The following is a 16558-nucleotide window of genomic DNA, read 5'->3' as shown; positions in this document are numbered from 1 at the left end:
TAAAATAGTTTTCTTTCCACGAAACAGTCAGAATAAACAAGTCATTCTTAGATTAGCAGGCTGTAACTAATGAAGTATTACACGGATCAGTGCTTCTCTCAGATCAGTGGTAGGGGAATGGGTCTGAGTGGCTTACTCTTCAGAGGATCGGTGTGGACTTGTTGCGTCAAATGGCTTGTTTCCACACTGTAGGGATTCTATGATTCTATTATAAATTCGCCTGTCTCTATCTGCAATGGACCCACATTTGTTTTCATTAATGCTTTACTTTTATATACCTACAGAGACTTTTACAGTCCATTGTTGTGCATTTTTGTTCGTTTACATTCAGATTTTCTTTCCTTCTTCATGAGTTCTTTGCTCCTCATTTGCTGAATTCTAAAATGTTCCCAGGTAATGCTGTTGAAATTGTACTCAGGTGTAGAAAAAATAAATATTAATCTTTTTAGAAAGAATATCAGAGAAAAAACCTAAGCTGGGCCTGTTCTTGAGAAGTGGTTTAAAACTTTTTTTAAAAACATTCCCATTTCAGTCAATTAAGAAATCTTAAAAAAAGGAAAATTATCCTACTATCTCAACTCTGTCCACAACAAAAGACAAGAAACTGTAGGTCAGCAGTATTTGCTACGTGTATGCCAAATCATTTACAACTTACAGAGAGGTATAAAACTAATCAAAAAGATGCATGTCATCCTAAGGACATTGAATATAAAATTGAGGAAATTATGCATTATGTTATGAAGAGTCAAAGGTCAGACCCAAACTGGAATAGAGTGTTTGATTTTGAGCACTGCACCATTGGGAGGGTATAGTGGTGTTGAAGGGAGTTCAGTGTAAATTCAGCAAAATGATGTAGAGAGTAAAAGGGTTAAAATGCAAGGACAGGTTGCACAAACTTGACTTGCATCCTTTCAATTACAGTCAGTTCTGCTAGAATGAGCATTTCTTTAATGCAAATTGAACAATTCAGACCACTATTTGTTGAACACAAACTTTGCTTAACCTGCACTGGCTACAACGTGATTCCAGACCCATTGGTTTAAATGGTGCTGTTATTACACGATTTTCTTACAACACAGAATTGTACAAGAACACAACTATTGCATTATATAAAGAACACACTGTAGCTGGTTAGGCTGATCTGATTGAGGTTATTAAAATAATAAAATGATTCAACAATGTAGTTACAGAAAAGTTATTTGGTGATGAAACCAGAACAAGGGGCTACAGTTGTCAACCTGGTTTTTTGAAGATAACTTGGAAAGCACTTTTTCAAACAATGGTACTGAATATATATGGAAGTCTACCTTCCGAAGAGCTGTGCATGGTAAAGGGGAGGGCTGAATTCAACTTTTCAAGAAAGGTTAATAGAACTTTATCAGGGTAGCGAAGTATAAAGGAAGAAGGCACTTAAGTTGAGATGCAGATCAACCGTACATCAGTGTTTACTCTTGTTACCATGCCCTCAATTCTGCTAAACCTGGTCAATATGCCAACCAATTCGCAGGCAATTATGCACCAAAGTCAAATAGTGCTTGACTATTCCAGCAGATGTAGCTGTAAAAAAGAAAGAATCATTCAGTCATGAGGTGCCAAGCATCATCGATACGGAAAAGGCATGCTTCAGGGTCTTTTCCTGCACATCATTTTCATGACTATCTACCTGTCTTGAAACATGGAATTTCTGTGAATGTTTTAATTCTGTCATAGTTGCACCAGTGACATTGCCTATGATGGACAATGTTGATTATCACATTATATGATCCATCAGTATTCGGAATTCCCTTTACTAAAACTTACATTAATATTCTAAGATTTTAGTGGCATTTTCTTGAATTTTTGCTATTCTAATAATGCATTTTTAAGGCTGCACTTCTAAATCCCCACTAAGTGCTGCAATGTAATGAATACTTCTCTATAAACAAATTCTGGGCAAATTTACAATCCTGGATGATTTATAACTTAAGCACACGAAGTGAAAGCAATTTCCGCCATTTATGATGGGCACATTAAGTTTGGCCCTGAGGATTGCCCAGTGAAAGCTCCTGTGCCTACTCAAAGACTTACTCTGCAAACTGAGGGGATTTTACTGGAGATTAATTGATTTATTCTTGTCACATGTACAGAGATACAGTGAAAAGTGTTGTTTTGTGTGCAATACAGACAAATTGAGTTGCAGAGAGAAAGAGAGACAGAGAGAGAGAGAGCGTAAGCAATCAGAATTAGCATCTGAGAGATCTGTTCAAAAGTCTGATAACAGTGGGGAAGCAGCTGTTCCTGAATCTGTTTAAACAAGCATTCAAACCCTTATACCCTCTGCTGAACATAAGAAAATGGAAGAAAGTATAACCAGGTTGGGAAGGGTCTTTGATTATGTTGGTTGTTTTTCCCATCTATAGCAAAAAGTATAGATGGAGTCACTGGATGGAAGGCTGTTTTGCTTGATAGACTGGGCTGTGTTTACAACTCTCTATAGTTTCTAGAGAAAAAGCAGTTGCCATACCACATTGTGGTGCACCCAGACATAGATGCGCCATAGAAAGCATCCTGAAAACTGATGCATTTTGTGCATGCTGAATTTCCTTAGCCGCCCGAGGAAGTAGAGGTGTTGCTGTGCTTTCTTGATCACATCAATGTGAGTGGACGAAGACAGATTGCTGGCAATCATCACTCCTCAGAACGTGACGTTCTCAACCATCTCCACCTCAGCACCAGTGATGCAGACTGATGTGTGCCCTCCAATTTGCTTCCTGAAGTAAATGATCAGCTCCTTCATTCTGCTGACGTCAATTGAGGGATTTTTGTCTTAACTACTAAATGCTCAATCACTTTGTGTATTCTGTCTTGTTGTTGTTTGCAATCTGACTGAAAATGGTGCTGTTGTCTGCAAAGTTTTAAATGGAGTTGGGGAGGACTTTGGCCCCACAGTCATGAGTGTTTAAGGAGTATAGTAGGGGGGCTGAGTACACAGACTTGACAGGGACCAGTGTAGAGGATTATGGTGGAGAAAGTATTGTTGCCTATTCTTACTGATTGTGGTTTATGGGTCAGGAAGTTGAGGATCCAGTTACAGAAAGGGGAGTTCAGACCTCGAACTCAGAGCTTACAAATGAATTTTTTTGGAATTATGGTGTTGAAGGTGAAACTGTAGTCAATAAGTAGGATCCTGATAGGGATATCCTTTGTTATCCAGATGTTCCATGGCTAAGTGCAAGGCCAGGGAGATGGCCTCTGCTGTGGACTTACTGTGCCAGTAGGCCAAGTGCAAAGGATCAAGGTAATTTGGTAGGCTAGAGTTGATGTGAGCCATGACCACTCTCTCAAAGCACTTGATAATTATTGAGGTGACAGCCACCAGGCAATAGTCATTGAGACACACTGCATAATTTTTCTTGGGCACTGGGATGGTGATGGTCTTCTTGATGTGGACTTCAGATTATAGTAAGGAGAGGATAAAGATGTCTACATATACATCCCCCACAGGATATACATGCACGGTCAGGACTCCATCTAGGCCTGTCACATTTCATGGGTTCACTCTAAAGAAGGCCTATCTAACATCTGTGGCAGTGACTGTGGGGACAGGTGACATCGTTTCACTGACCTTCTGTTCAAAGCAAGAGTAGAATGCATTAAGCTCGTTGGGTAGGGTTGCATTGTTACCTGCTGTTCTGTTCGACTTTGCTTTGCAACCCATTATATTGTGTAAGCCATGCCACAAATAATGGGAGTCCTTACGGTTGGTCTGGGTCTCAAACTTAGTTTGTTATTGCCTCTTAGTGTCTCTGATGGCCTAATGAAGGTCATACCTGAATTTCCTGTCTAGGTCAAGTTTGCCTGACTTGTACAGCTCAGACCTGGACTTCACTAAGTAGCGGATCTCCGGATTCATCCATGGTTTCGAGTTGGGGAACATTTGGATTAACTTCTTCAGCACAAAGTCTTCTACACACTTACTTATGAAGTCTCTAAAGCTAGTGACATATTCGTTTTGGTTCAATATGGACCAGTCCATTGACTCCAAACAATCCCATAGAAGCTCTTCCATTGCCTCAGACCAACACTGCACTACCTTCTGTACTGAGTCCACATGCTTCAATTTCTGCTTCTAAGCCAAAAGGAGCAGCACAACATTATGATCCATTTTTTTTTTGGAAAATCAGACATAAGATGTGGTTCCAATCCCACCACCCCTTCCCTGAAGTCAAGAATTTTTTTATCTGAGCTCACTCATGGGGAATGGTTTAGTTCAGGCAGATCATTCTGCATTTGGAACTATGGCCCTTTTGTCTGCATGTTTACATCTTATTTTGAAACACTTGCATTTCCCTCAGCAGCTCAAGGCTGTTTTCCACATCATGAGGGAAAAAACGCTGTTGTTTACCAGGCCTTTTTTGTTACAAGATAAACAGTAAATTGATTCTTTAATTATTTGATGCAATTAAAGTTACCTGTACTTATATTTTAAATGGATTTAAAAGTGATTTTCGACTCATCTTTGATAGCCAAGAACAGCACCATCTGTTGGTATTTGATTTTTTTAAAAAAACATTAATATTTAGGAAGACAGCAATATGGAAACAAAGGCCCAAATTTTAAGTAAATAGCTAAATTATTTATACAATGAACACATTGTCAGTTAGCTTTAGTAAACAGAGCCAGTTACTGAAACAAAAGCTACAAACTCATGGAGTAACCTTTCAGCCCCTATCAGTGAAGGCTGAGATCTGAACTAAAAATAAAGAGATGTCCTGATCAGTCAGTATCCGAAAGAGGATCTTTTGCAAAATAAGAACACGTCTTTGCCTTTCAGATGACGGCCAATTTACTTTTAGTTTTTGTGTGTCGAGAAGTGGTAGCTGATGAAAATGTTTCAAAATAACTTGAATGATTTTGTTTTTACATGTGTTTGCTTTATTTTGTCTTATTGCAATAAATTTTATCCATTTGATGAATGATATCATTTCTCAGCAATCTCACAAAACCATGTCCAGTGAATTGATACTATTGACCCATTATGGAGATTATCAGAGGCAAGGCAACCAAAATCAATACCAGCTAGAATTTGAGGACACCCACTTAACACAGTAGCAAATAGACAGAAAATTAAGTAAACTCATGAATATGTGATGAAACTGACATGCTATTTGCCAGATGACACATAGAGTGACACTGTTTATAGGCTTGAATCCCACCTAAATCTAACCCAACTTGAAATTGTTAGCCGATGGGAGGGATCCAAGATATTTGTCACAGAAAGCATTAACAGTAAATAAGTATTTCCCACAATATTTAAAACTAATAGGGTGAGAAACCATCATACTGCAATACCAAAAATTGAGTTTCTACAAAATCAGTGCCTCTTGGCTAGGGATGAGGAGGGAGTCAATCTTGGCTTTGACGTTTCCTCACTTCTTCAAGTGCAAGCTAGCTCTGTTCAAATCTTCACACATTGAATGTAACATTGTTTCTTTATGCACCAACTCAAGAAAGGGAAACATAAGAGTGTGTAGCTTTGAAAAGCATATGCTGCCATAACACCTGAAGCCAGTGGATGCTGGCTGGAATGGGGTCACTTATGAGCATGATAAATACAGTAGCTTATGCTTTCGTGGTGGAATTTAATAGCGCCTAAAATTCAAAGAAAAAGTCAAGTTAAAGATTTTTCAGAGATGGTCCAGGCTATGTTTCCCCAATGAAGTTGCCCACGGTAACAGAGGGAAAATATCAGGTAAGTCACCTGTTATTTTCTAGACAGATCGAAAATGGCAAAAGCAGACATAGTAAGATTGATTTTCTGTCAATTTGCTTGTCAAGTAAAAAGATTTTGAACCATGTAACATCCATTAATTCACAGTTCTTGCAGCACACTTGAAGGGTGTAATCTAACATAAAGTATTATTTCTCTCCCCTAAATAAACAATCTTCAACGGATTCTTCCCTCAAATCAGAAAAACACACAAATCTGGATAAATAAAAGAAAAGGTTACATTATGAGAACTATGTAAAACACCTTAAACAAAGAAAATCAAATCTGATTTAATTTCCCAAGGTGTCAACAAATTGTGGCATTCTATCAATTTAATGCAGAAACAAATGAGACAAGCACTAATTTGTGGAATCGAACACAGGCATCTAGATAATTTTTAAGCCAAAAACACTGATCAATCTTATTTTACAATATTTCCACAACTGAACAAAATAATCTATCTCCATTCCTTTTCAAAATATCGCAAGTGGGAATGATTTTTTGCCCATAAAGACAGCATATACCATCTGTAAGGCAGCTGTACATTTACAATAGAATGGTTCATACTGAATGCATACTCAGTTAGTTCATTTTTTTTCACTCTTGGAAATATTGTACAATGAAAAAATGCACTTTACTGAAGATGTATTCTTCTTTTCACAGGATTAAACTCAACATATAGCCAAGGTTGAGACTGAACTGTTTCAAGAGCCTATGTATTTACATTTTTTAAAATGGGAAACCTTGGTAAGAGCCAAAGTCCATACTACAAGTTAGCACTTCAAATCAAAAAGAAATTAATAAAGGAAGGATGCACTGTCTCCAGTGTTTCTACCTCTGTAGTTTTCAAATTTGAGGATTCTACAAGGGAAGAATGAAAGAGGACAAAAATTCTGAAGCCCTGAAAAAGAATGACTCAGCAGAATATTACAGTGACTGTGCATTTCAACTTCCTCAGTATAGCAACAGCCAATTAACATAATAAATATGCAGCTTAGAAGTTATAAGAAAGGATAATATATTAGAACCAAGGAAACGATTCAACATTCTAAGTCACTGGCTAATCGCCGATTATGAATGGATGATGCGAGGCTATTCTTGATTTCTATTGCAACTTGAGCCTCAACACAGGAACGAGGAAAGTTTTACACCTGGGTTGAGCTTGCCTGCATATGGATTATTGCCAGTGTCTGACCAATATTTCCTCTTATCCAGTTTTCTTTTAAAAAACTGAGCAGCAGTCAGACCGTTTTGGAGGGGATAATAATGAATCATATACCATTTTCAGTCAGTAAATATATTAGTGAACAATCCACGTTAGTTGCTAAAATGAAGAAAAGGTTAGACATTTGACAAACTGCTCTAAAATTCAATGGCAAATATATCTACTTGCTAGCTTCTTTCTATGCACAACTTCAGCCACAATGAGTTACTGTGTTATTTCATCACAGATGTTTTTAAAGTTCAATCTTCACATCAAGACATATTAACATATATATTTTCACCAGGGATCACTGTATGGTGACTGGAACTGACAATACTGAACAGTTTTTCTATCCCATGGCAAATTTAGAAATTCAATTTAAGACTAGCTAAATAAAAATTGGAAACAATACTTGGTAAAGTTCAAACAGTGCTTTATCCTGCCTGGGTCTTGAAGGAATTATCAGATTTTTTAAAACCCAAAATCTCCAAATACACTCAAGACATCCATCCTTTCCCCCACCTTCCAGAAAAAAATATATTACTCAAGGTGAACAAAATCAGTTTCTCCTGTGCGCTGTGACCAGTGCAATAAGAAACGGAGAAAATAGACAGTAATTGAAAAGAAAGAGAATTTTAAAATAGGAAAATACTGAAAGCAAGTACTTCATTGTCAACTCAGTCAGTTAATGAGTTCACATGGAAGTTCTGAGATTAAATTCCAAACAAGCTAAACTCTATGAGGCGTCACAGATGTAGTACAATCAAACTCAGCTTTATAAGAGGACACATGAGCTGTTAAGTTCTTTTTCCTGAGGTTCTTACACACTTGGTACAACTGCAACACACCAACAAGCAAGCAAATTTCTTAAGCACAGTACAGAACAAGCTAGGTGACCCCTTTGACCCTCTTCACAGGTGTGCGAGGTTGAGTCAAAGTGAGACTCTGAACAAAGAAAGCACATTCCCTTTATACAGATCAATTGCAATGCTTACAGATGCTCGGTTACTCTCCCACAGTCACATGCCACTCAAGACAACCCCCTGTCACTCACAGTCACGTTAGCTCAGGTAAATGGCAGGATGAGATCATCCTCGGAGATAAACCCAAATCTTTCTTCTCTCAAAAGTGAGAGCCCAACCAATTGAACCACAGCAATCTTTTCATATCTTCAGGAAAGAGGGGGCAGGGATGGAAGCAGGCAAGAAAGTAAACATTCTAGGGGTGACACGGTGGCTCAGTGGTTTGCACTGCTGCCTCACAGCACCAGAGTCCCAGGTTCGATTCCAGCCTCAGGCGACTGTCTGTGTGGAGTTTGCACATTCTCCCCGTGTCTGCGTGGGTTTCCTCCCACAATCCAAAGATGTGCAAGTCAGGTGAATTGGCCATGCTAAGTTGTCCTTAGTGTTTGGTGCATTAGGCAGAGGGGAAATGGATCTGGGTGGGTTACGCTTCGGAGGGTCAGTGTGGACTGGTTGGGCCGAAGGGCCTGTTTCCACACTGTAGGGAATCTAATCTAATAATGCACATGCTAATGCCCTAATCCTGGGGAATCAATATGCTCACTGATTTCCCCAAGACAATGATATTCCCATTTAATCTTTTAACATTACAGATCAACCTTGAAAGGTGGAGCAAGCCTGAAGGGGCACCCTTGCTCCTGTTTATCACGTTCTTGACAAGATCAGTTCTGAAGCAATGTCTGCATCCTGCTTTCCAGCCAGGGTGACAAGCAAGAACCCTGGCTGTGTAATATTAAAAGATTAAGTGGGGATATCTCCCTGGACATTAATATAGTATTAAAGGGTTAAACTGGGTGGAGTCGACAGCCACGAAAGAATGTGGATAACAATCCATTGTAATTTACACTTCATTTGGACAGTCGTTTGCCATTACTCCCCTGCTACTGTCAAGTTAAACTATATTCAATCCCTTTTGGCCAGAAATGCTTTGTGGCCAGAGTTACGTCGCACGTGCATTGTCTTGAGGAATCAGATCAGGAAATCACCTGCATAACGATTCCCCAGGATTAGGGCATTTGCATTATCTCAAAGAATGATCTCATCTTGCCATTGTACCTGAAGTAACTTGTGACTGAGTGTATCTGGGGTTGTCTTCAGTGGCATGTGACTGTGTGGGAGCAGCCAGAGTATCTGTAAGCATGGTCAACTGACCTATATAAAGGGGATGTGTTTTCTTTGTTCAGAGACTCACTTTGACGCCACCTCACATGCTTGAGAGGCGGGGGTCAGAGGGGGTCACCTAGCTTGTACAAGCTTTCATAAACTAGCTGTTTGCAAACATTGGTGTGTGTGATTGCATCTCATGTGCGAAATCTCAGGAAAAGAACCTAACGTATGGTGGCAGCAGTGGGATCCCAACATACACAGAGCTTCCAGGTGGACTGAATAATTGATCGTCTGAGTGTTGCTTGCATGAGATGGATGGGCTCACAAGGTGAGCTTCACCTTGATCTTGCTCTCTAAACCTACCACTCATTCGACCTCCTCATGTCCTGGGATTTGGTGGTGATGGAATCTTTGAGGTAACTTGCACACATGCATACCAACAAATTGGGTTTTAAAAAGGGTTGAACCGGGGTTCGAGTCCCCCAGAGTCATGTCGGGGTTAGAGGCCCCAGACATACAAAATCTGGGTTAGAGTCCCGGGGTGAATCGGGGTTAGAGTCCTCACAGTTATACCCGGGTTTGACTCCCACAGTTAGAATCCCAGAGTTAAAAAGGGATTAGACTCCTCTAGCCGCGAGATTTTGAGGGTCCGATGTAAAAAAAAGTTAGAATTTGGTACTAAACATCATTAACTTTGTCCCACATGCCTTCCCTTAGAAGTACTTTCAGACAACATGGCGGCACGGGGAAAGCTAGAGAAAGTGGAGACAGTCTGCTTGGGTCCCGACAGTAAAGTGCATTGACTGCCGGGTAAGCTTTTTCCAGGCTTTTGTGCTGTGAACTCAACTCTGCTCGTCTTTGTTCTGGGGGAAGTGAGTGGCTTGGACTGCGGTGCCATGCACTCTCTTTGTGGATGTGCTTTCATTGGGAGGGCACAGCTGGGCTTTCTTTCCTTTGCGGCTTCGTCCGGTGGTCAGGCGGCATTCTTCGGTCAGGTTTCCACTGAGGTGAGGACGTTTAGTGATCTTTTTGTGTGTGCGCCAGGCACTGAGGGGTTCACAGAGCTTTGGAAATTTTGGACCAATGGTTGTGTTTTTTTTCTGTGCCGTAGTGTTTGACTGGGAGTCTGTAGATGTGATTTATTTTTGTCCAACTCTGGGTTGGATCTTTTGGGGCCACCTCTGTTGTTTTGACTCATTTTCCATTTCATGGATCATCACCAGATGAACTGAAGGCGGGTTCTCAAATATGCACGCTTCCCCCCTGTATTAAAATTACAAGAATTCTGACCAGAGGCTCATCAAAAAAAACAAGAAACGCTGATATTAAGGTTATGCTAATACTTAGGTCGGGGGGTGGGGGAGTTTCAACGTATATTGTGCCATGCTGCGAATGTTTGATATTTAAATAATTTGGTTTGTTAAAATACTGGTTCAGAAAATCCCATTATGTAACTGTTTTGCCTTATTTGAATTAGGATCTGAATACAATGTGATTTTTGAGCTATGTAACAGGGGAGATTTTGTTTTCACATTGAAATTGTACAACATTATGTCCTTTTTAAAATTATCAAACAAATTGATTGAGTGCCTTGAGCTCCTGATTTGTTTAAAATTCTACAGTGCCTGCTTAAAACAAAACAGTTGGGTCAATGGTGATGTTTTAGTCAGATGAGAGTTATTAAAATATCTTTGCTGCTGTGTTTTTGATGCAGAGAGTTCACAAAAAGAAGAGTGCATTTTAAGTTTGATGTTTTGTTACGATTTTAGAGAATATTAGAACTTGAGGCTGTGCTGTTTCGTTCTTTCAATTATTGTTAAGACATCATTGGCCCCTTCACATGTACTTTACTGAAGGAGATTTTGGAGAACTGGCTTGTTTCCATGACTTGGAGGGGATGGACTCGTCACTAGGGACTGTGAATTTAAAATCTTTACTGGTGAACTTTTTTCCATGTGGGAGGCTTCTTCAAATTCTACTTACTGTATGGACTAGTCACTTTTGTTGTTATAATCATTGCCAATTGTGTATCAATAACTTGCGCAAGTACTGGCACTAAAGGGTTAAACTTTGTCTTTGGGTGGGGACAAGAATCATGAAAGAATGCAGACGACCATCCATTGTAATTCATACTTCATTTCAACAGTCATTTACAACTGCTATTGGCAAGTTAAATTATCATTCCATCTCTTTCATTCAGAAATGCTTTCTGGCCAGAGGTATGTCGCACCTGCACTGTCTCGTGGAATCACTGCCAGGAAATTATCTGCATAACGATTCCCCAGGATTAGTGCATTAGCATTATCTCAGAGGATGATCTCATCCTGCCATTGTACCTGAACTAACTTGTGACTGTAACTGGGGGTTGTCTTGAATGGCATGTGACGGTGGGGGAGCAGCCGAGCATCTGTAAGCATGGATAACTGACCTGTATAAAAGGGGATATGTTTTCTTTGTTCAGTGCCTCACTCTGACTCAACCTTGCATGCCTGCGAGGGGGGTTAAAGGGGATCACCTAGCTTGCACAAGCTTGAATCAACTTTAACTGTTTGCAAAGTTAGTGTGTGCGAATTGTATCTCATGTGTGCAAAGCCTCGGGAAAAGAACCTAATAAATCAGTGATCTTCATTCAACTTTTCACACAAACATATCTTTTGAATTCTTTGACACTCAAATTTCTATCATTTACAATCTTGAATGCATTCAATGACTAAGCACCTATAACTCTATGCAGTAGAGAAGCCAAAATGTAAAATCTGTTAAAAGATTAAACTTCACCTCATTCCATGTATTGTATGGCTTAAGTTTTATTGACTCCAGGGCCTCATGGTTCTGGGCTTTCCATCAAGGGGAAACTTCCTCCCGCATGAAATTCTTAAAGGGCTTGAAAGATTACACATTTTTGATGAAATCACCTCTTATTCTTCTGAATTTCAATAGAGATGGGCCTAACTTACCTAGTCTCTCTCATAGGATGGCTGGCTCACTTCAGACATCAGTTTAGCAAATTTTTGTCACATTCCATATTTTCTTTAAGGGGACCAAAGCTGGACATGATAGAGTAGGCATAATTTCACCAATATAATAGGTCTTTTATAACTGCCCTAAGACTTCCTTAGTCTTGCACTCCAATCATTTTGTAACAGAGGCTAACTTATCACTTGTCTTCCTCATTGCTTGCTACATCTGTTCCTTAACAGACCTTATGTAGGATTTATAGCCTCCACTTCCTCAACCATCTACAAGTGCTTCAATAATAAGCTTCCTTTCCACCTAAGATCAGGGTGGGAATGTTGGGTGATGATTAAACACACTAAGCATTAATCACAACTCATCAGATACAAAGGCAGCCCATATCCATATGGAGCAAGATCTGAACAACATCTAGACCTGGGTTACTAAGTAACAAGAAACACTGGTATCATACAAGGGCCAGACAATTATAATCTCCAACAAGAGGGAATCTAAACATCTCATCTTGTTGTTCAATGGCAGCGATCTCTCAATGCAGTTATCATCATGATCCTAAGGGTTACCATTAACAGAAGGTTAATTGGATCAGTGTTATAAATACTACAAGCAAGTCAGTGCTGGGAATTCTATGGTGTGAAATTCATCTTCTGACTCCTCAGTCCACTACCTGTTATATTGTTATACATCCATTTACCAAAGCAGGAGTCAATCTATCTTCCACTCTTTTGTTGCTTTGTGATTGATTCCAAACTCCAGACTGTTCTCTGCCTTTTATCAGCAACTCCACTAACTGGGGAAATTATGTTTCAACAAACCTTTTCAACCATGTTATGACATGGCTCGTTATCAGGTGAAACTTGAACCCAGGCCTCCAGCCAATGGATTTTGCCATTGCATAACCAAGACCCTCACCCTCAGTGAGGGAATCCAGCTCTTTTTTCTTCAAAATAAACTCATGCACTTGCCGAGATAGTCAAACAACACATACTTTAGTTATTTCCAAATCCTTGCTACGCTTTTCCAGCAACACATTTTCAGCATATTTCCAAATCAGCCTGTTCAGAAGGATTTTTACACACCTCTGGAGTAGGTGGCACCTGAGCCCAGGTATCCGGGTCCATGGGTAAAGATACAACCGTTGAACCACTTGCGCCCTTAAAACCAGCTATTTTTTGTCATAAAATGACAGGACCTTCAACAATAAATATTCAGCAAAACACAAAAATGTAGATGATAGTGTTACGACATGGGGTAAAAGCCTCTGCTAATTTAAAGCAGCCAAGCAGAGAAGATTCACATCATGCTGTAATCTGTTAAAATTCAAGACAGTATTCAAAGTAAAAATTAACAACTTTATTCTTTAAGTCCAACAGAGAATATCAAAACCAACAACTATTTACAACTCCTTTCTCTTAAACCAATCTTTTATCTCCGATTCTACAATGCTAGTCCAATACAAGAAATCCTGATTAAGATTTACAAAACCAGTCAACTTTCAAAACCAGTCAGCTGTTTATCTTCTCTTTGTATCTTCCTCTGCAGATTTTCCTGTCGCCTTTTCAATGCTGTGCTGCACAAACTTCTTATAGCCAGGTACCTTTCAGACAGCTATTCTACTGGCAGTCTGTACTTGTTCGTGACTTGGCAGTTCTCCCTCAACTGTTCAAAAATGTCTGGTTTTATACCCCAAAACATCATTTTTTAAATTGGTTTTAATATTATCAAAATACAAAATTTAAACTTGATTGGATTTTGGTACCTTGAGGAATAATTTAAATTGATTGGCCGAATTTGAATTTGCTTTTGTCTCATGATAACCCAGCTGCTGCTAGCTGTTTCGATCAAATGTTATATTGTTATCTTGTTCACAACACTTGGTGCTATGTCAGGCAGGCCTTGCTAGCTTTTCAACTCTCTTAAACGTACAGGACCTCAACACCTTCACAACAGTGGTGAGCCTGAGTATTCTTGTATACATCGCTGGAGTATGTCTTTTTTAATTCTTAAAAGGACCATCATTTACAACATTGTTATCATTTACAAGGCTTAAGTCAAGACAAGAATACTCTCCACCCATCTGGATGATACAATTTCAGTAACACATAAGAAGCTTGACACAATCCAAGACGAAGTAGCCGCTGGATTGGCACCTCACCCTCTATCATCTTGAGCATTCATAGAATCCCTAGTGTGGAAGCAGACCATTTGGACAGAGTCCACACTGACCCTCTTAACAGTATCCCACCCAGACTCATTCCCCTACCATACTAATCCATCTTGTTGACACATTTCTGGACATTCTTGGCAACCCAGAATGGCCAATCCACCTAATCTGCACACATTTAGACTGTGGGAGGAAACCAGAGCAACAGGAGGAAACCCACACATACATAAGAACATGCAAACTCCACACAGGCAGTCGCCCAAATGTGGACTGAATGCAGATCCCTGGCGCTTTGAGGGAGCAGTGCTAATCGCTGAGCCACCATGCCGCCCTTCACCACCAATAAACGGTAATAGTAGTGAGTATCATGTACAAGATGCACTGCAATTATTTACAAAGGCTCTTTTGACATCATCTTCCAAGCCAATGACTTCTAGCAACTAAAAAGTTAAGGGCAGCAGATGCTGGTTAATGCCATCTGTTGCTAAATACCTTCCAAACCATACAGTCTCCTAACTTAGAAGTATACCACCAAACATCCTTCTGAATACCTATAATTCCCAGTCTCTCACTATTTGAAAATTTTCTGTTTGTCCTCTCCAAAACCAATAATTTCACACTTTCCCATGTTATATTCCATTTGGTTGTAAATGTTGTATTCTGAGTCACTCAATCTTTTTATCTTCTTTCAGACTCTTGGCTTCCTCATCCAAACTTGCACTGGGAGCAAAAAGATGCAGAGCACTCCCCAATGATTTGGATTCTCTGTTGCTAATGTCATAATCAGGTGAAAAGGGATCAATTGTTTCCCCTCTTTTCCTATTCTTCATTTGACAGCGATAGATTTATGATAAAAATGATGTACTTGTCAATTCTAGCAAATGTTTAACTGGTTATACAGTTATCCTAAGAGAGAAAAGGAAACCCATTCTGGGTCTGTTTCCTTGGCAGTTCGGGTGTTTGTTGTGTTGTGCAGAGAAAGCAGGTGCTAAAAACACACAAAGGTTGGTTTGCCAAATGACCTCTCTCCAACAGCCCAGGGATTCACTTAAGGTCATTATCAGTGTCTTGTTATTGTAGTTCGATTAGATGATGCCTGAAAAATCTCTTCTCAGCCAAGCTTCCATTGTCCAAGCGGCTACATCTGATGTTTTTCCCCCACAATGTTCAGTCTCAATTGAATGTCTGGACTATATGGGAACATAGTCCATTCACAATCATGAGAGTTTTTGGTGGGTTTTTGCAAACAGACAGACTTAATTTAAATGGTGCTGGCGAGCGGACAGTACGGTGATGCCACTGTGGATAGCCATCTTCGGCTGCAATCTCCAGTCACTGGAATACTGTTTCAGTTTATTTTCAAAAAAGCAATTGGGATTTCCAACTGATAGATTCAAAACTAACTGTTTATTAGAAAGCAGGTTTTCATGGAACTAAGTTCTAATTTTTTAGTTGGTTTGTATCAGCCTGTTAACATGTAAATTACTTGTTTAGCCTTATTTTCCATGCAATAACCAACAAATGGAAGTGCCCATTACCATCACAACTTTTCCGTATAGCACTCTTGTTTAAATTGTAGACAATTTCCAAAGCACTTCTAAAAAAAATGTTTTACTAAAAAGAACGTTACACAGAAGAGATGAAAATCCACCTCTCAAGGACTAAAACTATTTAATAACATAATTTTCAGTTTACAGAAAATATGTTACAGATTGCATCAGAAAGTGAAACAAGTGCTAGATGGTATGAGTAGGGCAATTTCTCCTGTATATTGACATACCTCACTTTCCCAGTCAAACTTGTATGAACGTGCTGCTGGAACTCTGTGTATTTTGACGCTAAGTATGTAAAGTCTGGTGGCTTGTCTTTATATCGGTTTCTTGGATGCATAGATTTGTTAAGAGCCATCCTAAAAGAAACGAAGAAAGACGGGACAATTTTTTGCAAGTATTATGAATGGAAGAGCTAATTTATCAGTATGAAACCAAATGCTGACATTATAAACACCTCTCATTAACTTGTTGGGATCATAAAAACAGAAATTCCTCTTGCATCTGCCCAATTGCCATTAATGTCAGCTACTTTACCAAGTAAACTAATGAAAAACATCACTGGTTTTAGATGAGGAGGGAGAATTTCAGATTTTTTTTTCTCCATTTCCTTAACTTCCCGAGACTACCTTAGTAACTCTAAGTTAGAGCAACATATGGGGGCATGGGTAATTATTAGTGGGCCACAAGAGACTGGTGCATTTGGGATTCAAACGATGGGCTTTATAAACATCTATTTTCGCTGACGCAAAATAAGTTTTTACATCACAATTGCAAATGGACCATTTT

General features: G+C 39.4%; 1 protein-coding gene across 2 annotated transcripts in view; it reads right to left on the bottom strand.

Moving 5' to 3' along the window:
• Nucleotides 1–16558, bottom strand: part of mettl16 (methyltransferase 16, N6-methyladenosine) — a 130667-nt gene that overhangs the window by 100830 nt on the left and 13279 nt on the right. For both annotated transcript variants that reach the window (XM_072589857.1, XM_072589856.1), the window contains exon 2: nucleotides 16000–16128. In XM_072589857.1, coding sequence (XP_072445958.1) covers nucleotides 16000–16127 — 128 coding nt within the window. In that variant the 5' untranslated portion in view covers nucleotide 16128. The remainder of the gene's footprint in view (nucleotides 1–15999; nucleotides 16129–16558) is intronic.

Source organism: Chiloscyllium punctatum, chromosome 19 (assembly GCF_047496795.1).
Source record: "Chiloscyllium punctatum isolate Juve2018m chromosome 19, sChiPun1.3, whole genome shotgun sequence".
Lineage (NCBI taxonomy): Eukaryota > Metazoa > Chordata > Chondrichthyes > Orectolobiformes > Hemiscylliidae > Chiloscyllium > Chiloscyllium punctatum.
The sequence above is the reverse complement of the archived record's forward strand: the minus strand, read 5'-3'. Positions and strand labels throughout refer to the sequence as shown.